Genomic DNA, 21,689 nt, shown 5'->3' on the forward strand with positions numbered 1-21,689 from the left:
TACTACTGATTACCATTTAGATTTGTTAAGTGACATAGCACATTTATGGAGTCAGGGGCCAGTAGCCATCAAGGTCAATAGAAGTAGCCTGAATCAATTATAAATGAATTATTTTATTGCCCAACAATGATCAAAGCATGTGCTGCTGCAAAAGCTTAGTTCTAGTCCCTGAATGAAAATAGATAGATGATAGATAGATAGATATAGATAGATAGATAGATGATAGATAGATAGAGATATTTAGTTCTATGGGATAACAGATTTTTCTGAAATTTTCTTCCTTGAGAGAGGTTGCTTGTAAGCATCTTTTTCAGTGGAAAAGAGCTGAGTTGTGTTATCATGCACACACCCAGCCTACCGTGGCCACAGAATCCAATAACTTTTCTCTTAAATGAAGGCGTCTGTGTATCCACAGGACTGCCTGCTGTATTTCATTTACAATGCACTGCTTCACTCAACACACTCTGAATGAAGGAGATATGCTCCATGGCTTCAAATTCAGGCCCTCTCCGAGCAGGGCTTGTTTATCTGTCTGCAACACACTTGGAGCATTTGAAAGACTAGTGATGAGGTTCATTCAGGCTGTAAAAATGTGCTGAGCATCATGGCCGCTTCTTTCGCAATGGCCTGGCATGGAAGGATGGAGAAGGCCATTGTTACCACACAAATGACTGTCGATTTGCCTCTGGTGTGACTTATCCAGGGAAGTTACATCATTTTAAAGTCAATGAAGTTATAGGGAACATTTATGACTGTGGTACTTTAGTTGTAACTTTGTGAGACTGTTTAATAAGTTTGCAGAGAATAAGTTTGGAATCCAGAAATAGTTTGTTCTATTTCTGGGTGAAAAAACAAAGGATGCTTTGTACTTACATAAGATCCTTCATCTGGCCACAGAGTTTGGATTCAGACTCAAGAAGTGGGCTTGGAGTCATGTTTGCTTGGCTCTGAATAATGAACAAATGCTTTTCTCTTTTAATTTTAGAATGGAGTCACCTTTATTTCTGAAATTATACTCAACAAACCCCAAAACGTTTGGCTCTTGTATGATAGAAGAAGAGAGTAAGAGAGAATAGCTTGATATATGACTGTTTTTCTTCTGCGAGTACTCAATTAGAAGAGGAGACTGGTGAAACTCAAAAGGAGAATGTTGCCTTTTACGAAGCCTGGGAGTTAGAGCCCATAGGCCTGAGAGTCCTCCCAGACCCTTGCCTGAGGCCGCTGGCCAGAACCAGGGAAAGTATTGGTTTACTATTCAGTGGCAGAGATGCACCCATAATGCAATGGAGGGGAATGAATCTGCTTGTCCACTCTCTATAAAAACTCTGTATTTATCAGAGTTTAGATTAATATAGACACAAGCAAAGTAGCCTCTCCTTCTGGTCTTAATGGTCTAAACCACCTTGTTTCATTACCCACCTCCTAAGACATTTAATCTAACTTGCTCAGTTAACTGTTCGGGCAACTTTGTGAACTTTGTGTGTTAGCTGGTGCAAGGCATTGTTAAGAGCTGTAAGCCACCTATTTTTAGTCCTCTCATTTCCTTCACACTGATTGATTAAATGGGAAGGAGGTTGAATAAGCTTACTTTCTTTTAAGATGACACAAATATTAAATTGACAGATAAACTCCTAGGAGGTTTCAGTCCGTTTCAGGAAACTGACGATATGAGGTCTTTAAGCGTTGACAGTCCTATGAGAGAGAGAGAGGGAGACCACCAGGGAATCGTGAAAAAAAGAAAAAATGAGGGAAATGTCTAGATTCAATAGGAAATTGGGGGTGTTGAGAGCATTTTAAGGAAAATGCTTGCTTTTTCACCAGCGGTGTCGTTTTGTTCAAAGGTACAAGAAATTTAGTACTTTCTCTGAAGTGTAATAGAATTGCAGACCTATCTCTACAAATTTTACTCTTTTACGTAATCTTGCCTTTACCCAAGAGCTAGTGAGTGAGGGTTTTCCCATGAGAACTGGTCATGCACAGGATGTTAATGCAGGACTGGGTCAGGCTCTGGGGTTTCATGCATGCGAGATGGGAAAACTCTTCCTTTGGTTAGATTAAGGTGTGTGTATTGTCCAGGCTTCTGGGAATCATAAAAAGTGAGGATATAGCCACAGATTCCTTAGATATCAGGTTTCTGAGGGCCTAGACATTGTGTCTGGTTTTATATTTTTTATCTTGCCAAGCGTGATTTTTCCAACTTCACTTAATATGTCTGGAGGATGAAGCTATTTCCATCAGGCACAGCTCTGCCGCTCTTAAAAACATTAAGGGTGAATTTTCCTTGTTTGTACCTGCTATCCACTAGAGGCTAAAAACTGATAATTTGGCTACTGGCAAAATTCCACTGTAACAGCTAATAGAGTGTTTTGGAAGGATGCCAATGGCAGCCAGATTGAATTAAGTACTTAAACTACTATTTAAGATCAGTTCTGCAGTTGGGGACTTGAAATCAGTGGCAGATTCACCTTCTAGTTTCCACCTTACTTTGGGTTTTTCATGTCTTCTCTGATTTCCCCTGCATTTTTATCTCAAAGTGGATTCTCTCTCTCTGTCTCTCTCTCGAATACATTCATGCTAATGTGAAAATTTCATAATACTTCAGAATTTAACATGCACTTTCATATATGTTACTTTTTGTTGTCTAGATATATTAATGGTATTACGAGATTATTTATGTTAATGACATCCATGGTTCAACAGAAACACTAAAGGAATCACAGTATGTAGTATCTCAGAAGTTGCATTGCAGACCATGGCAGGAGGGGAGAGCTAGATATCGGAGACGTGGGCTGTAGCCCTGGCTGTAGTACTCAGGGTCTTCATGACCTTGAGCCAATGCCTTACATTCTCTGCAATGTAGTTTCTTTACCTTTAAACCAGTGGTTCTAAACTGAGGGTGATTTTTGCCCCTAGGAGACACTTGGCAATTCTGAAGACATTTTTGATCGTCACATCTGGGGAGGTGCTATTGGCATCTGGTGGGTAGAGGCCAGGGATGCTGCTAAACATCCTGTGGTGCACAGGATAGTCTCCACAACAGAGAATTATCCAACCCAAAATGGCAGTAATGATGAGGCGGAGAAACCTTGCCTTAAGATGTAAATAACATCTACCCCACTCATTACAGGATTATTATGGGGCTCAAATATAAATGGAAGTGGCCTTCCATTTCTGATATTAATTCTCTCTGGTATTGCACAGATGGATGCCAAAATTGAATCTTGAAGGGAGAATGGATTTATTCTCCTAGACTAAAAGTTATGTATGAAACTATCAGATTAAAATATATGAAATACATCCATTGCATCTTGCTCCACAATTTTATGGTTTTAAACCAATTCTCTAAACATAAAGAGGAACAATGAAAAAATATTAATCTTAGAAGAAACCTAGCATGCAGTGACTAACATAGATAAAGGAAATTGGAATCCATGCAACTAATAGACTTTTCTATTAGTGTACAGCCATAACACATCTTTCCTAATAGATGCAAGCCCGAAATGATAAGTTGTTTGGATCACATTAATTAACATCCAGCTCTATTAGATTTGCACCTGAGGTTGGGTTCATTTTACCAGTGCTGATGAATATCAAACTTAACAATATCTAGCCACATTATATTAGAATAAAATATGTTTTACATTGAAGGCAAATTTTAGACTCAACTCTTAATAATGGCCTCTTATATTAACTCAGATAACTAGAGATAGTAAAAGAATGAATTAAATTCCAGTGACTCAGACTACAATATATGTTATAGTAGTAATGAGAATTAATCCTTTTTGTTGCTTTTATTGTGCAGTTGCCTCATAAGTTTATATATAACTCTAGAGTTTATGAGGCATTTTTACAGATATTACTTCTTGCCTTATTTTTGTAATGCAGTCCTCTTAAAAATGTAGCTTGGGATCCATGGATGAGATCTGAATGTCTTCACAAAATTTTATTTACATAGACATTTTTATTGGGAAAAAGCACACAGTCTCCATGAGATTTTCATTGCTTTGTTATCCAAAAATGTTCAGCAATCGCCCTTAAAATAAAGGCTCATCTCCTCCTAAATGCTTATTTTTACCGAGTTCTCCTTAAATGACACTGTATTTGTTCTATCAGTATATTAGCAAATCATCTCTAGAGTACCAACTGACCAATAATTGTAAAATTCTTAATTGACATACACGCAGATTTTTTTTTTAAAGATTCCAATTGGAAGCTCTGCCATATAGCTAAATTGAATAATTATGCAAATGCAGTACAATATTATTTAATTGGACCTTTTGGAATGAAAACAATCCAGGTGTGCAAAGCTCTTTGCAATCTGGAACAACTATTCTAACATATATCTGCCAAGTAACAAGATCTTGTATGTAGACAGGAAGAGGAAAACAGCTTTGGCTACCCTCCCAAGAAAATCTACATGAAAGAATGTTGTACGCATTGTGGTATGTACAGATTCTCAGGTTTTCTGTTATAGAAGTACTACTGTGTAAGAACAACTATATAGACAGACTAGAAATCCAGAGAATTGGTAGTTAAATAAACAGACTTGTCCCACACCCACCAATAATAATAACAGATGCTCTTAGCCCTTAAGAAACATAACAAAGAAAACACAGAAATCCAACATTTCTTACTACTACTGAGATTTTAAGTACCACTGGAAAAGCAAACCCCATTACAAATGCTGACATTTTTACCCAGAGCCCATTCTCTTTATTTTCTTATTTCTATCTCTGCCACCTTTCTCATCTGATAAGGGGTTTCCGAGTACCGCTCTTATAGCCGTAAAATGAGCACAGAGTATGTACAACAAGATGCCTCCTCTGATTCTCTGGGAGGACCCAGCCCTTTTAACCTTTCCCTTTCTTGAACCAACCATTTAACTGTATATTATTTGCTGCTCAGCTTCACAGCTAAAGACACAACATTCTACATGAAAATGTCACTGCTGAAAACATTATGCAGTGCTCAAAACATAGCCATGTGTCCATACTCCTTTATGTTCCGGTAAAGACTATGACACTCAGTGTGACACAAAAGGGGCCAGTTAACTATTTTACCAAAGGTGGTATTCTAAGTTAAAACTAAGTAACTGAAAATGACAAAATTAAAATCAAACTCAGAAAAGTTTGCATTCATTCCCAGCCATACTTGACCAGGACTTGCAGGTTCAGATAGCCCTTACCATCCTTGGAGACATTTCACTTTTCACACCCTAATTTCTTCAGAGGACAAACAGAATCATGGTAACTTCCCCCAAACACTGAGACTACCTTGTAGGGTCCCTTTCAAAAGCAAGAATATTCTTTTGGGTTCCATGGCCATAACAAAATAGGTAACCAGATCCCTCCTCCAAACCTGTCCTATGCAGTTGCCACTCATTGGGCTTTGTGAAACTGCAGAACTGGGCCATTTTAAAATATCTTCTTCAGCACCATAATACCTTTTAATGACATGTAAGAATAAATGTTAATATTACTCTTAGAATAGTTTTTTTAAACTTTGAAAAAGTTCAGCATCTGAAGATTTCAGTTTTGATATCTCCTCGCACATTCTTTAGGCTTCTGTTCTAGGATTTGTGGCCACTTTTGCTCATGGGGAGCTCCTTTTTGGCAGAGCTTTTCTTCAAGGGGCTGGAAATGTGGTGTGTAGGATGAATTGAATAGCTACGTCCCAGATGACACAGTTGAGGGATTGAATGGAAGAAATTTGTGGCAACCAACATAATTATTCAAATTGGAATGTGGCCATGGCCCCAGGGTTCATATTTTTCTTCATAAGCAAAGTGGTTTGGGATTCGGTGTAAGCACAGGCAGTTAAGATTTCGACACTAAACCACATCCCTGCACAGAGCCCATGGGTTTTCTGGTTGATGATCATAATAGTTACATAAGAAATTTGACAGTGACAGCAGGGGAACATCACCCTATCAGACTTAGCCACTGTTAGGAGGATGCAGTTTAAATCCTGGCATGCGTGGAATAGCCTAGCTGTAAATGGTTATTTAAAACAACATAGTAAATTTCAATCAGAACTCAGTCCTTTGCAATTGATTTTCAAGTTGCTACAACTCTGCATCATTAAGGTAGAGTCCTTTCCAGTGAGATTTCCTTCTAATGTTATACAGAGAAAAAAGTTACTCTTCTCAGTAAAGTTCAGTTGGATGCTACTGATAGTTCAAAGAATTTGGACTAAAGTGGTTCTGTGCACTGGAAGGAACCCACTGGCAAATGACAAAGATGCTAAGTGCGATGTGTAGCTATTGTTTTCCAAGCTCATGCATTCCCACTCTGCCTTCCCAGTTGGCTTTCCTGCAGCATCCAGTTCCAAGTTTAAGACCACAGGGTCATACTTGAGTGGCTCTCATAGAAACTCTTGCCAACTGACATCTGATACACTTAAAGGTTGTTAAAACCAAGAGCCCTTCTTTGGCTAGGAAATGTTACACTTTTAGTGTCATCCTGGTTTGTGAGTAAGTTCCATCCACTATTCCAGACAACAAATAAAACTAGCCCACATGACACAAAGCTACCTGTGATGCTTTCTAACTATGCTTTCAGAAGCTATGTAGCTTTCTTTTGTTTGGCCACCATTACAATACAAGCTATCCAACAGAGAAAGAGCTGCTTGTAGCTTTAGAATACAGATGGGTAATTATTGTGATGCAGTCTCAGAAGACCTTGGATTGAGAGCTCCAGAGAACATCATACACCTGAACACTAGCACAGTACAAAAGATAGAGGCCTAGAGCTTTCTGAAGCAATAAAAGTCAGCCATACCCAACACTTTCATCTAAAAGCTGGAGTTGTTAGATTGAACATTTATCATTGTTTATCACCTAAAAGAAAAAAATCCCTGACGCACTAACTCCTATGCTGCTTCTTTGGTCTATTGACCTGTTGATGCCTGATTTCCATATAGAACTCTGCCAATGGCTAGTCTCTACAGTGGGAAATCAACTTTCAAACCTTCATCCTTGGATTACTAGATTCCCTTCTTTCTCTGCTCAACATCCCATGTATCCAAAATAATACTCTTAGCACCCTATCCTAGGATTTGGCATCTCACTGCAAGAAACACAGAAATGATTACGCCTTTCTAGGACCCACTAAGGAAGGAGTGTTGTGAAGTGGCTAGGTAATCGACTTTTGATTCTTAAGGGAAAAGGCAACATAAAACATATGCTTCCATTATGTAAAGACATAGAGTTAGGTAAACTAAATATAGTCAGTTTAAAATATTTGAGAAATGATATTATTGGCTTTGGAAAATTTTTGAGCTTCATTAGCAATAGCACTTACCTTCCTTAAGTCACTGGTTCTTTCAAAAGATCACCCTGTCTAACCCTTACATTTACAGGCAATAAAATGGGGCTCAGAAAATTAAAGTCACTTACTTGAGGTTACATAACCACTAAGTAAGGTTGCCTCCACGCTCTGCTTCCTAACGTCATGTGTTTTCTAGGAGAGCCAGGAGAGCTTACTTTCTGGAAGTTTTGCTTATTAGCAGGATGTATAACCTGTGGGAAAAGACACAACAGCATTCGATTTTATTTCTCTCTCTGGTTTCTCTGGAAACATTGACTAGATACTACCATCCTTTTCTCCTTCAAGGCTTTCTTTGGACCACACATGGTGAATGCCACTACTGTACAAAGTTATTCTTTTTACCATTAATTGTTCTTTTTGTGTTACTTTCTGTAAAAGTATCAGAGAGAGTTATTCTCCAGAGACTTCTAGGTAGTTGAGTCCTTGCTTTTAGATTCTTTCTGTCTAAAGAAATAAGTCTTAAGGACTGTAGGTTAAACAGATCTCTTCAAATACGAAGGCTCTCTAGAAGCTAAAATGCACAGACACTCAGAATGCGGTAGCTTTCTGTCTCGATTGGGGCCCATTAGCCAGGTCCACAGGGAAATCACTTTTTATTTTTCAATAATTATTTATTGGGTCCTTATTATGTGCTATGGCCACATTCCTATACCTCTTCTCTCACTGTCCTTACCTATCTGGTCAACACTGCTCACAACTTTAAGTAGCAGTGACCAAGGACAATCGTCCACTGTGTGCTACCGTCCTATCCAAATACTGGCTGGCTTCAACAGAACTGAAAGGGAGAACAGGGCTTATTCAGAGTAGTTACAAATGCCGTTCATAAGCACAGGGGTACCTTGCATGGGGTTATTGCGTAGGCTGGGCAGGCCTTGAATTGCTCAACTCGAGGGGATACTCTTTACATGAACTACAATAGGAACTGCATCCTCTGGAGCTCTACAGTGAAGGAGCCCGACATTCAAGGAGACAGATAGGTACAGGTACCATAACAGTATGTTCTCTTGTTTCTGGCTGAATAATATTTTCAAGGAAACAAGATACCCTCATCTGCAAGGAGAATTTGTGTTGAGCCAAAACAAAACCAAAGATGAAACTGATATGGTAAGAACAAAATGATTTGTCTAAGTTTTCATGATACTGCTCCAGCCCTGGATTTGCTTAGTGGCTTCGCCTATCTGTTCCTTAAAAAAAGAGAGAGTGGGGATGACCTGTCACTATCAAAAAATTCTACTTGGTGTCCAAGATAATAAGGATTTTCCTAGTGAGTTGTTTACAGGAGGACTAGTATATTTTGTACTGAATAACTAAATAATATGTAATAAAAAATGTAACAGTTTTCAAGTAAGAGAGACCCCAAAAGCCTAGCCCTAGGTTACATGATTTTGAAGAGATAATACTTAGCACTTTATGAATTTTAAGTTTCAGCTTTCAGTAGTATCCATCCATTTGAAAAAACAAATATGACCTTTTGGCTAATAGCATTGGGGGAAACATTACTGTAGATTAGTACTATGAAACAGAAATAATGAGCAAATATTCTAATGGAGTCACTGCATGTGAGCACATTAAACTTCGCATAAAGATAGAGATGGTAAGTGGGTTTCTGGGTTTCACCATTCTGACGTTCTTAATTAAACATGGCACCATTGCTAAAGATAAAACCTTTAATGTTTCTCAGATCTTTTCTTTTTTAATAGATACCTCATATGGTCATCATATGTAGTGTGAAAACTTAAAGATCAAGTAACATATTCACCTGAAACAACATAGGGAATATATCAGGATCTGTTTATTATCACCGTGGAGAAATAATGTTGGAGACCACGCTGAAAAAAGATGATGTGGTCTGGCCAAGGAGATATTAAAAGTGACCAGATGACTGTTGGCACTTCTGTTTTCAAAGCTGGCTCTAACTCTTCCTCTCTTTGTGACCCTAATCTGAAGCCAGGCTAGTGTCTTGTCCTCATCCTAACACCATGTCACTCTAGCAGGTACGGTAGACTCCATGGTTCTGAAAGGACACAGTTGGAAGCTAATTCTTGAGTCTTCTGTCCGACCTGAGACTGAGAGTAGCATCTGTGCCTGTTTGATGAGTACAGAGAAAGCCATTTTTCTTAACACTTTAGAATAATTAGTGGAGCCTACCAGTTTGGGGTTACAATGCAGAATAAAAATAATAGGGTATGAAAAAAGGACAATGTGATGAGATTCTCCAACTGTTGCTTTATAGCGCTTTTAAAAAATTTTTGCATGGAGTCAATGATGGATTAGGGTATAGTATGAAAGGAAACAGTATGGGACAGAGATATTCAGAGAGCATTTGTAATTTGATAACTCAGGAAAATAGCAAAGGAATCAAATCATTTAGACTATTTTGATAGGTACTTCATAGATAACTGAAGCATCCACCACATTACATTTAGACTAGGTGGAATATCCAAAAACATTTATTGTGTGGTCCTAAAATTAATGTATTAGTAATTATTAAGTAGCTTTCAATGTGCCAGTAAGAGAATTATTATTCTTATAACATTTCTGAAAGTATGTATATGTGTGTGTATGTATATATGTGCATTTTATAAAGTGCTGATATAGCTAGCATCTCCTTCTATTAATTCAACATCCAGCGAAGTTTATCTCCATCTTACTAACAAGAGAAGTTATGGCTTAATTCAAGGTCATAGAGAGTGGATCACAGCCTGGATTTAGTCCAGGTCTTTTGATTATGAGCTCAACGTGATTTTGGAGAACTTAACAAAAAGCAAATATTCAGACACTGCCTGTCATCCCATCCCCACTAACCCCAGCAGAGACTGATTTAGTAGGTCTGGCTTAAATGACCTGAGGTTGTACCAAAAAAACCCTCAGAGCCTCTGAATATCTCATTGTGCAATAATGATTTCAAGGGCATAAGAGTTTGAAATAAATCTGTGGAGATCCTGGGATCTCCTGTGGAAATTGTTGTTGTGCCTAAAGATTAGCTTGTTTATAATTTCCCATACTCACTGAGAACTGAATATTTTAAAACATCCTGGTTTGCAGTGGCATTGTGGTTTAATGTAAAATATATAGGATTGAGTTTAGTCATGGCTATTCAACTTCCTAGATGTATACTTTGAGCAAATTAACTTCTTTCAGCCCAAGTTTGCTGATAATGTAAGATGTAATTGAAATGATTAAGTGAAATTAAATATTTAAGGTGCTTAATACAACATCTGGCAGAGAATAGTTTCTCAGTAACTCTTAAGAACATGTCCCTCTAGAAGTAGGCTGATGGTTAATTTAGTGTTTTAACTATAAAATTATAATTTATATTTTCTTTCTCTTTTCTCATATTTGGGGGGATCACTGCGTCAACCATTTGATCATATGCATTTGTCTCTAAGCATGTATCTTTACTAATCTAGAGGCTCACGTGCATTGAGTTTTTGGAATGACTAGGGAATTTATCATAGCTTCTCTCTAATCTACAGTAGTTCCACTTACAAAAATTAAAAATAAATCTCATGATATGTGTCTTGCACATGCAGGCATCTCTGTAGTGTTCTTCTCGCTGGTAAACCAGCTGCTTGAGGCTCAGGTCAGACACAGTCAAAGCCATGCAATCATGGTACATCATCTTGATGTCAAATGCATGAGTCTTGAGCAAGCTTTTCATATTGTTCGCATAGTACTAATTTCCACTGAGTATAAAAATGCCTTGATGTTACTGATTTATGAACACTGTACATTCCTTACAGTGAAGATGGATCTTAGGGGAAAAGAGGGTGTTTTCAAGATATGGTGAATTTTATTGTAACATGTCGTCAAGTTCAGCTATTTCTCGTGGACAGCGTAGAGAACTTAAGGGCCCTGCAGAGAGGAGGCAACAGGTAGAATGCCCAGCTGCTACCACCAAAATAACACCAGCACAAATAAAATGATCAGAATTCTGGTCATAATGACAGATGAGCTTTTGTGGAAAACAGAAGCAAAATAAACCTTCTTGAATAATTTATTACTCTAAAAATACATTCATAACATGTCATGGTATGAATTCAGGAAAAAGATCCCACTACTGCTGGGTTCTGCTGTCAGTGGCTGTAGGGCCACAACAGGCAAACATAACGAAGTACATTTTCACTACCCTGATCACCAGTCCTCCCACTGATAATTTGTTTGGTCCATTCCTTCCTATTGCCTGAAGACATGCATCAAAGTCTGGCAGCTGTAGGCCTGACTCTTCTGTTTATTTTATCTTTAGCTTTCACAACTGCAAAGGAAAGCCTGAGTTTTTAATAAACATCCCAGCACCAGTTTATGAGAGGGAGAATGAGTTAGATAGTGATGTGTTTTTTTCGGAAGGCTTTTTAAGCCAGCTGCGGGTGAGAAGGTCCAATTTGCATTGGAACTGCTAGCTAGAATTCAGGGAAATCCCATCTAGTTTAGAGAAGAGTAAAAGAAAGTAAAACAGAATAGAGGATGCAATGCTTCAACAGTTAGTTTACAAGCCATTTACTCAACACCTCACGTGGGAATAGCACCGTGCTTGGAGCTACGGAGGTCTGCAAGAGAGAAAAGTAGACTGGCCTCCCTTTGTGAGGTGTTTTCAGGCTATTAGAGGCATTGTTCCTTCACTAAACAGTGACTTCCTGAGCTCTTACCAAGTGTCCAGCACTGCTTCAAGTACAGTGGAGAATGAGACAAAGTCTCTGCTCTCATGGAGCTTATATTCCATAAATAAATGGGCATGAAACAGCTAGTAAATACTACACAGAGAATCATGAGGGGACGATCGGTTAGCGAGCAGGTTGTGTACTATGGAAGTCACGGAGGACCTCTCTGAGGAGTAAAATTGGAGGAGAGACCTGAACCGTCAGAAGGAACAAGCCAGGCAAAGAATAAGAAAAGGAGTGTTCTTGGAAGGGAAGCTAGAGAATATGGCCAAAGTCTGAGACATCATGGGTCAGGGGCAGCTGTAGGAGATGAGATGGGAGTGGTAGGCAGCTAGCAGATCACAGGGGACTTTCACAGTGGGTCACAGTACAGAATTTGGGTTTGGAGAATTCTACCTTTGAGGATCTGAAGCAAGACAGTGACTTGATCTGTTTTATATAGTGTACTTTTTAAAGATCACTTTGACTTCATTATGGAGAATGGATTTTAGGGAGCCAGAAGTGGAGGTGGGGAGATCAATTGGGAGGCTATTGCAGAGTCCAGGCAAGGAATCATGGTGGCTTACTTTAGGACTTGGGTGATGGCAGTGGGAGAAAGTCAACGTGAGGAATTTGTTTCCAAAGTAGAGTACACAGAACTTCCTGGTACACTGGATATGTGGAGTTGAGTTGGGGCAGGGGCTCAAATATCATGACTAATTAGGGGCTTGTACACCTGGGTCAGACCCAAAAGATGGGAAACCTAGGAGAGGTACAAGTTTAGGAGGAGAGCAAAGTCCAAAGTTCTCTTTTAGCCATTTTGAATTTAAGGTGCCCCTTAGATACTGAAGTAGAAATGTTGAGTAGACAGTTGGATATGGGAAATTGGAATCTGAGAGGAGATTTGAACTGCAAATCATAGTCATATAGATGGCAGGTCTTTACAGCCAAGGGGCAGGATAGGATCACCCAGCCTAGGGCCATACCTGGGACCAGCCATGAAATGGAGAGATAAAGGGTCAGAACAGGAAGAGGAAAGTTGGAAAAATCTTGGGCTATTCAAGCTAAAGGAAGAAAGTATTTCAGACAGAGCTTTCATTTCTGACTGGCACACAGGTCATATTTATATGGATAAAATAAATCTTTTATATTACCTACTGTCTTGGACTTTAATAGAATTATAAGGACCTAATAGTTTGCAAATAATGAGCCATATGCATATATTGGTCCTAAAAATCCACGGAGAAGCAAGGTTAAGAAAAGGAGAGCAGTTCCTAAGTTCATGGCTTTAAGCTCTATTTACACTGCTCTTTCTCTTTGTTTTACTTCATGAAGATATTCGATGAAGATAACTCTTGATTAAATAAATTAGTGCCAACAAGGATAACTTTTTTGAATCCCACCCACTTCACAAAGCAGAGATCCAAGTGCTGCAAGCTGCTCTATTTTTGTAGTTCAATTCAACAAATATGTACTGAAGACCTGTGGTGTCCCTGCTCTGTGTTAGATGGATTAAAAAACACAAGATAATTATAAAGATTCAGTTTGTGCATCAAGGAGTTTATAATATCCTGAGTGAAGAAAGACTTACTTATACTACTACCTGATTACCATTAAAACAAATGAAAATAAGAATATTAATTCCTGGAAATTTTTTAATGGAATTTTCCCTTTTGTGCATCTTAACCAGTATTAACTCTTTTGGCAGAAAAGAGCTAAAATACTACCTCGACCCTCCATTCCCTCATATCCTCATCTTACCCCACAGTTCTCATGCCTGTTGGGATATGTTTTCCAAGGGAATTTGATGAGAGTTCCACCCTTGTCACCATCCTCTTTGGTCTCTTCAGTAGCACCAAGTAATGCTGAACTCATAGAATATAGCGAATAACATCTTCTTGTATTTGAATTGGATATTTCATAGTTTCCAAAGTAATTTGACTTAAATTTACATACATATGTGTGCTGGAAGGATGAGTCGTCCTGATTTTATAAATGAGCAAACTGAGACTCCAGGGGTTGGGGTGAGGAGTGAGTGACTTGTCTCAAGTCATGTGGTTTGAGAGGATGGGCTCCTATGAAAACATATCTCAATATGACCTCTTCAGAGCTTAACTCTAACCCACAGAAGAGTGAAACAAAGTAACTGTAAAATTACATACATATATAACAAAAATTCACCACAAAAAGATGAACTACTCAAGCTTTAAGAACTTAGCACTATTGGAGGGGTAGGAACAGGGGTTAAAGAGAGGTAGTAATAGTGGCTACTCGGGTTAGGGTTTTTGACTGAGGTTATTATTTGTTTGGTGCTGAAGCAGGTGCTCCAAGCATCCCACTCAGTAGCACTGACCTCAATTGTCTGAGAGTCAGCCTTCTCTGAATATGAAACCCTCATAGCTGATGCTGTGGTCAGCTTTGAAGAAAATAGTAACAAACATGTGAAGAGCTCTTTATAATTTATAAACACTTTCAGATTCAAAATCTCAGTTGTATAAACTTACCCTTTGAGGTAGGTTAATTGACCAGCCATTATAATCGCCATATTACACATGAAAAGACAAGCTCAGGGAGATGAACTGACTTTTTCAATGTCCTAACAAGCTAGCATAGTAGGTGGTACAACCAAGACTGGAACTTAGGTCTCCAGACTCTGAAGTTTCTATCCCATGTACTAGATTTCAGGTACAAGGTGAGCCACTTTGGTGATGTAAGATTTTAATGCTTTTATGGAAGCTCTAAGCTAGTGTGGGGTTTAAAAAAAAGCAATTAATGATATTAATTAATTTATTCATTCATTAGTTCATTCAATAAATGTTTGAGTGATTATTAGTATTCTGGTTGGTAGGAAAAATAAAGATAAAAAGACGCTATTCTTTCCTAAAGTTCTGAGTGTAGCTGAAACTGAGAAGAAAACAAATTAAGTGCAGTGAAGTGTTGGAGCCAGTAATAATCTGTACAGGACGCAGTAGGTTCACAAAAAGGAATGGAGATTTGGGGACAGAATTACAGATACAAGTTAAGGGTTTCGTAAATACATAGGGAAAGAAGTCATTAATGTAAGGTCCTTCCGTGTGTAAACATTCTATTCTACCAGGTTTGAAAATGCAATACTACCTTTTGTAATGTTTTATCCATTCTTATGAATCTTCTTAAGTATGAAAAGTTCCTCTCAATTGGGCAAGCAGATCACTGATACAGAAATACAGTTCTAAGTATTGGGCTTGATGGTGTTCTGTACTCTTTTCCATCTTGGAGGTTTAGTTTTTCTCTTTCTCCCTATTTACTGTAATTAGGTTTGTAAAATGTTTGGGAACAGATAGTACAAGAACTTACTTGGGACATTTTTGTTCAGCATTAAAAAGGAAATGTTAAATTTTTTATTTAGAGACAAATACCATGTTTGAAGCAGTTGATGCTCTTTCTCTGAGCATCACCCATATCTGAGGAAGAGGTTGTGAGAAGTCAGGGTAAACTCAGGGCTCATTTTGTAACACAAGTGACAGCCATCCTCACATTACTAGGATTTGACATCCAGGCATAGTGTCTCTGGTTTCTTTCTAAGCCAAACCATGATTCAGAACTGAGCCATTGATTCTCTCAGAAGAATCCCTCCCTTCATCCCACAGACGCATAACATATCAATCAATGGAAAGGATTTTGTGTATTTCATAGGAGGGACAGATGATGAAGAGATTAATCTCATATACCTGATGCAAAAATCGTGAAAATTCTCATTAAGTATTTGTTCTCCAGACTCCTTTTTAGCCTTCCCTGATTACAATTTTTTAAGTCTTTCCCTGGTGTTGTACTCTGATTCCCAAGAAGGTTGCCTCTTCCTTCCTCTTTCCAGTACTTTCAATGACAAATTTAAAATATTTAATGTTATGCAAAATAATTCATTTGGACCTTCCTCTTGAACCTCACCTGTGCACACTGAAGACAATGTCCTTATCAAGCCGGGCTCACTCTCCCAGAGAGGTGGGTTTGCACCTTGAGTTCCTTGAGTATTCTTCCAGCTTCTCAGGCACAACCCCAAGCAGTTTAGAAACATATTTCTTTGAAACGAGTGCACTTTCCAAGATGCATTCTGAGTAATTCCATCTTATTGCATTTGATGTTCTTAATAGTCTGATTTTGCATTTAGACAGGGTTATTTGGACATGGTGGGATAAAAATGGTCCCATCAAAATATGCTGTTTCAAGTCAAATTATTGTATTATTTGTTCTCAATGGCAAATACAACCCCAAAGCATTCTTAACACTCAGTAGAGGCATAGATACAGAACCGTGCAGTTATTGGTAATAAAAACCTAGTGTAGATATGTAATGAAAGATGAAAATGAAGTTGTGACCTGATTATGAGCTACTGGCAATATTATTTTCTATCTTATATTAGAAATCAAATGAGCTTTGTGTATATTAACTGATGGTCGACTTATAAAAATGTGTAGGCACTGATATAGTGTTGTGTTCGCTTCATTTGAAACTGTGGCTTCCATGGATTTAAAAAATACATATTTTATTTGCAAAGTGACAACCATAAATTTTGGTATGTTCACTTGTTTAGCCAGTGATTTCCAGAAAGTAAGAGGTGTCCTACTTGTATGAGTTTTAAAACAGGCAATTTTGATATAGGTAAATTACTCAGCAGAGACCTTAGGAGACTCAAATTGCTGATGTATCTTCCTCAAAACACCTCTTATTTTCCAGGAGTTATGTAGACACGAGACATATCTTATTCTTTATAAGTGTCACACTTAGACCACTTACGGTTCCTACTTTAAAAAAATGCCTATGAAACAAAAAATAGCCCATGTGAATGTTATTAAAACTCACTGTGTCCTACAGAAGTAATTTGATGCCCTTGTGAGGCAATTTGTACATTGATAGGGTCTTCTCATACAATAAAATTCAATGGTAAAAGTATAATTATTCAAAAAAATTAACTAAATGGCAACAAGGGTTTTTCTTTTCCTGTATTGTTGGGATTTTTTTCCTCCTCCTAAAACCTCCCAGCTGCCCTTTGTGAAGTTCCTAGAATAATGATTAACATTATAAAACCAGAGACTAAAAATCTTGGTACGGACTGACCCATGGGGACACATTACTATAATTATTTTAAAACAAAATAATAAAAGGGGCATCCCATAAGGGACAAAAGTCTGACTCATCCTCACAATTTATTCTGTTTGTCAAAGTCAGCTCCAAAGTTTCTTAGAAGTGGTTGGAATTGGCTCAGAACCAGGGGCTCTCAAGTGTCTTACCTTTGTGGTTCACCTACCTGGGTTTCCCAGTCCTTGGTTGAACATTAGTGTTCTCACGGGGATAAAATATTTCATGTACTTCTTGTGATCTCTTCCAGTAGAGGCTGAGGACACTTCTAAAGCCTCCTTCCCCATGTCCCTTCCACAGTATCTTCACACACACAAACACAGTTTGTCTCTTTTTTCCTTTTCTCAAGGTTTAATCGAGCATTTTGTTTCCCAAATGGTCTCTAAAAGACTGGCCGTTTCCCCCAATGTCCTTCAAATAAGCCGCACTCATTTCCTGACTATCCTGTAGTTAGTTTACTGATGCTATGCCACTATGCTCTTGAGAGTGGAGGAGTGGAGGGGGTTTTGCCTCTATTACCTAAAAAAAGCTGTCCATTTATCAGGTACATTTAATTACCACAGTTGTCACCCATGTACCCTGTCAATTTGGCCAAGCCCAAGAACATGTATATGGAGCAGTATTAATTATAACCCCTCTATGTCTTACAAAATTTACCTTCTGAGGCTATGAATGAATATGGGCTAAGTTTCCTAGAGCAGAACCCATGAACTCATGTGTATTTTTACCTCAATTCCTGCCACTACAGGCTCTACTTCAAGCCCCAACACACGTACACATATACATGCACATGCTTATAAGAATGTAATTGGCAAAAGGCCTTGGGATGACCTTTGCCCCTACTGGAAAGGCATGAAACTAAATCCAGTACCATTCTCCTACTCTCAAATTGGTTTTGTCTTGCTGACCTCTTCCCAACCCTAACTTGCTGGTCTGTTTTCCTATTTTCCCTAAATGCAACTTACTTTAAGCATGTATTAACTTGGTTAACATTCCTGCAGTTAAAGGATAATAGACAATTACCCATTTGTCAGTCTGAGCCTCTTTCTTCTCTCTCAAATGTCTACTTACGACGTACATCCAGACTGCACGCCCTTTTTATTTGTTTTTGAGAAGCAAAACCAAAAAAAAAAAAAACATTTTTAAAGAAAATGCAAAATTTCTTTTTAAAGAAAATGCAAAATTTGTTTTTAATGTTGGCTGCCAGCAAAAGGGGAATCAATAAGTCAGAAAATACAAAACAACAAAAAAAGTGTCCCCTGACTGCTCTGTCTGTGCCTCCTCAGCGTGTGCATCTGGTTGTTCATCTCTGAAAGTGTATGAAATACTCTTTTCTTTAAATTATTTTTCGTTCTTTGCTCCCTTCTTGTTTGGGAATTAAGTGCTTTTTGTATTATATATATCTATCTGTATATATATCAGTGTGTTTCTTTTTAATTGCTAGATCTTTATCTTTAGATTTGGTTTTATCCAAAACTATGACAAAAAAAGTTATGAATTGTTTTCTGCAACTTTTCCCACTCCCTCTTTAAATGTGGAACAACTTCAGCTGCAGAATCCCCACATCCACATCTTTCTAATAAACCCAGTCTCACTAGAATCACTTGCACCATGGGTGGCATGGGGAAGACAGGTGATGTCATTCAGAAAGTACCCTTTCTATATAAGGAAGTCATGAATGAGCCAGCCAGTGGGCTCCCTATACAGCTTTGTCTTTCGATTTTAAGATCTCCACCCCCTCCCCTAACTCTAGATGGGGCTGTGTGCCTGCCGATGAAGTTGTTCAACTTGAATGCATAAATCTAGTCTCCTTGTTTTTGCTTTTAACCTTTTGATCATTATTATAAGTATTACTATTATTATTTTATGTATTTTGGCTACTTTTAGTAGGGACAAAAGTTTAACTGTTTTTATTATTTAAAAATCTTTAATGAAACTGTAATGATTTTTGGAGTAATTGCATGTTGAAGTAGTTGCAGCTTAGGGCGTGTGAGATTGTCAGTGTTAGAGTTCTGTTCTTTATTTCTGTAGATGGGCATGTGTAGGCTCATTTGTTTTTGTATATTGCCCATCCCTTCCTTACAGCCAGAAGCTCTAATGCAGCTAGATCACTCCGTGCCGCCCTTACATGGACATGGCGACTCACTTACACATTTACTCCCATCATCTTCATCTCTTGTGTAGTACACTCATAGATATGACCCTACCCTTTCTGCATCTTTCCTTCCCATACCCCTCCTTTCTTCAGCATTGTTCAAACTTATGTGCTGTCATCCATCCCCTTCAATTAAAGAAAGTCTAAAACTTGTCAAAAAGACAAAAAAAAATAAAATTAAATATATATCTGAGAACCTATAATAATGCAGAAATTCATTCAAAACGCTCGAGATTTTTTTAAAGACAAATTATAAAATTAAACAGGTTTTTAAAATTTTTTTTTTAAATCATTGCAATCAGAATAATTTCAGATTCAAAACTGATGCCCTCCCAAGCCCCTCAAAGTAAGAAATTTGTTAAAGTGCAGATTTTTTTTTCTTTTCATGTTATGTGGTGTGGATGTATGTGTTGTTGCCTCCCTGTATCATCCTCTGTTGTAAATTATTATATTTGAAAAATTAGACATTTTGCTCAAAAGTTTTTAAAGAAATGACAACAAAAAAGCAAGTTACAAGAATGTGGCAATTCTATTTGTCCAAGAGCATTCTTACACAACTTTCTTTTGTAAATTTTTCTTTCATGCCAAAAAACATGCGGGCAATTTGTTGATGTAAGTTGACTATAAATTAATACAATATGCTTTTTTTAAGTTAAATTATTTTGTCTATATGGAAATGATTTCTTTATTTTTCCTAAAACAGCCTCTATTTTTTATTTGCTTTTACTTTTCTTTTCTGTCCTTACGTTGTGAATGCCTTGTTGATGTTATTTGCTCTCTTTCCCTCTAGTTTACTTTGAACCTGAAGTTGATTTTTTTTTTCTACTATGTGATTTTGAAGACAACATTAAACATTTTATTTCATTTGTGTCTATTTGCTTAATTTTCACTGTTATATTTTGTGCTGAATTGCTTCTAATGATCAATGTGAATTCTACTCTTGGTAGAAGGGTGTGGGTAAATTGTTCTTACCATCCAAAGGAAGCCGGCCTCTTTGCCTGAACCAACTTTTAAAGCCTTGAAAGCAATGGTAGGCTCTACAGTGGGATATGAAATTGGATACAACCTACAGGAGGCCTGTACTCCAGAAGAAAGTTAGTTGAGTTAACTGCAAATGTTATCAGTGGTAATACATCCTAATTTAACTCCTTAGAAAGCATTTGGGGAAATCAGTCCTTTATTTTATTTTCCTTCAGCAAAGGGGAAATAAGGTACTCTCAAGTGACTATGGTAGAGTTTGGTTATCCAGGATTAAACTATCACCATCACTACTACAAAATCACTTCTACTGAGAATAGAGAAAGCACCCCAGAGTTTAGAGTATTGTCCTATGATAATGATGCCTTCCAAAGTATAAAACTAACTACTGGTGAAAGCACACCCGCACACAGTAGGCACCCAAATCTCTCTCTCTCTTTCTCTTTTTCCTCTTCCATTTCTATTAATATTTGCCATTTCTCTCAAGGATTTAAACTGGTAAGCTTTAAAAGGATCCTAAGATTCTACCCACAAGAAACATGATGATTTTCACATCTAAAGTTTTATTTAGGAAACATCTCAGGTAGGTATTGCCATTTTGTATGACTCTACGGTGAGAACACTCCTTGACCTTAAAGGTATTTGGTCAGTGTTGCCTTATCACTTCAGGAAACAAAAGATCAGCAAGAAGTGCTGTATAATTTTTAAATAAAGAGATTACTTGCTTCACTTTAGTTTTAGGTATTAGTATTACTGTTAAAGAAATGTCAAACTGAAGAGTGGATAAGGGATATGTTTCCAGCCCAGCAGCTTCAATGAATGCACTTTATCTGCCTCAGTTTATATGATTTTGTATTGTTTGACATGTTGGATGATATTTTAGGTTTAAAACTAAGAATCTCCTAAATGGACTATTTTAGCTAATTGAATTGAAAGCTTTTATTTGTGTTGAGGATGCTACCCATAAGTCCATTTGATATAAGGCTTATCATTTATTTTAAATGCAAGCTCTTGGGCTTATTATAAACCATTCTTCAAACTCTGCATTTAAAATAGCCTTAACAATCTAGATCCTATATTATTATACCTCAGCATACGACTACTACATAAAAAAAGGTCAGAAAAAAGTCATCAATGATTTCAGTGTTTATAGGCCCAAAATATTAGTAGAAATGATACTAGAAACTAGAATTTTGGAGTAGCAGTTTCTGTGCTAAATACTTAACATGCATTATAATTAACATTAACATGCATTATTATTATTCACATTGGTGGCTTGAGATAGGCTGTGTTATTATTCCCATTGTACAGAGATTTTAATAAACTTGACCAACTCATGGCTAGTAAGCCACAGAACTGTGATGCTAACCTGCCTCTGAGTGACTTCAGAGGCAAAGCTTTTAACCAATAGGCAGATGAAAAACTCCACTAGACATTCTTTCTTTTACAATGTATAATGACATCAAGGGACTATAG

The 21,689-nt window shown here is 37.6% G+C and overlaps 1 protein-coding gene across 22 annotated transcripts in view; it reads left to right on the forward strand.

Moving 5' to 3' along the window:
• NRXN3 (neurexin 3) overlaps positions 1-21,689 on the forward strand; it is a 1,711,975-nt gene that overhangs the window by 1,682,376 nt on the left and 7,910 nt on the right. Inside the window, exon 21 of one of the 22 annotated variants that reach the window (XM_060295136.1) lies at positions 19,166-19,524. The exons of the other annotated variants lie outside the window; for them this stretch is intronic. Coding sequence (XP_060151119.1) covers positions 19,166-19,275 — 110 coding nt within the window. The 3' untranslated portion in view covers positions 19,276-19,524. Of the gene's footprint in view, positions 1-19,165; positions 19,525-21,689 lie in introns of those variants that run through there. 22 annotated transcript variants of the gene reach the window in all.

This window comes from Globicephala melas, chromosome 2 (assembly GCF_963455315.2).
Source record: "Globicephala melas chromosome 2, mGloMel1.2, whole genome shotgun sequence".
Classification (NCBI taxonomy): Eukaryota; Metazoa; Chordata; class Mammalia; order Artiodactyla; family Delphinidae; genus Globicephala; species Globicephala melas.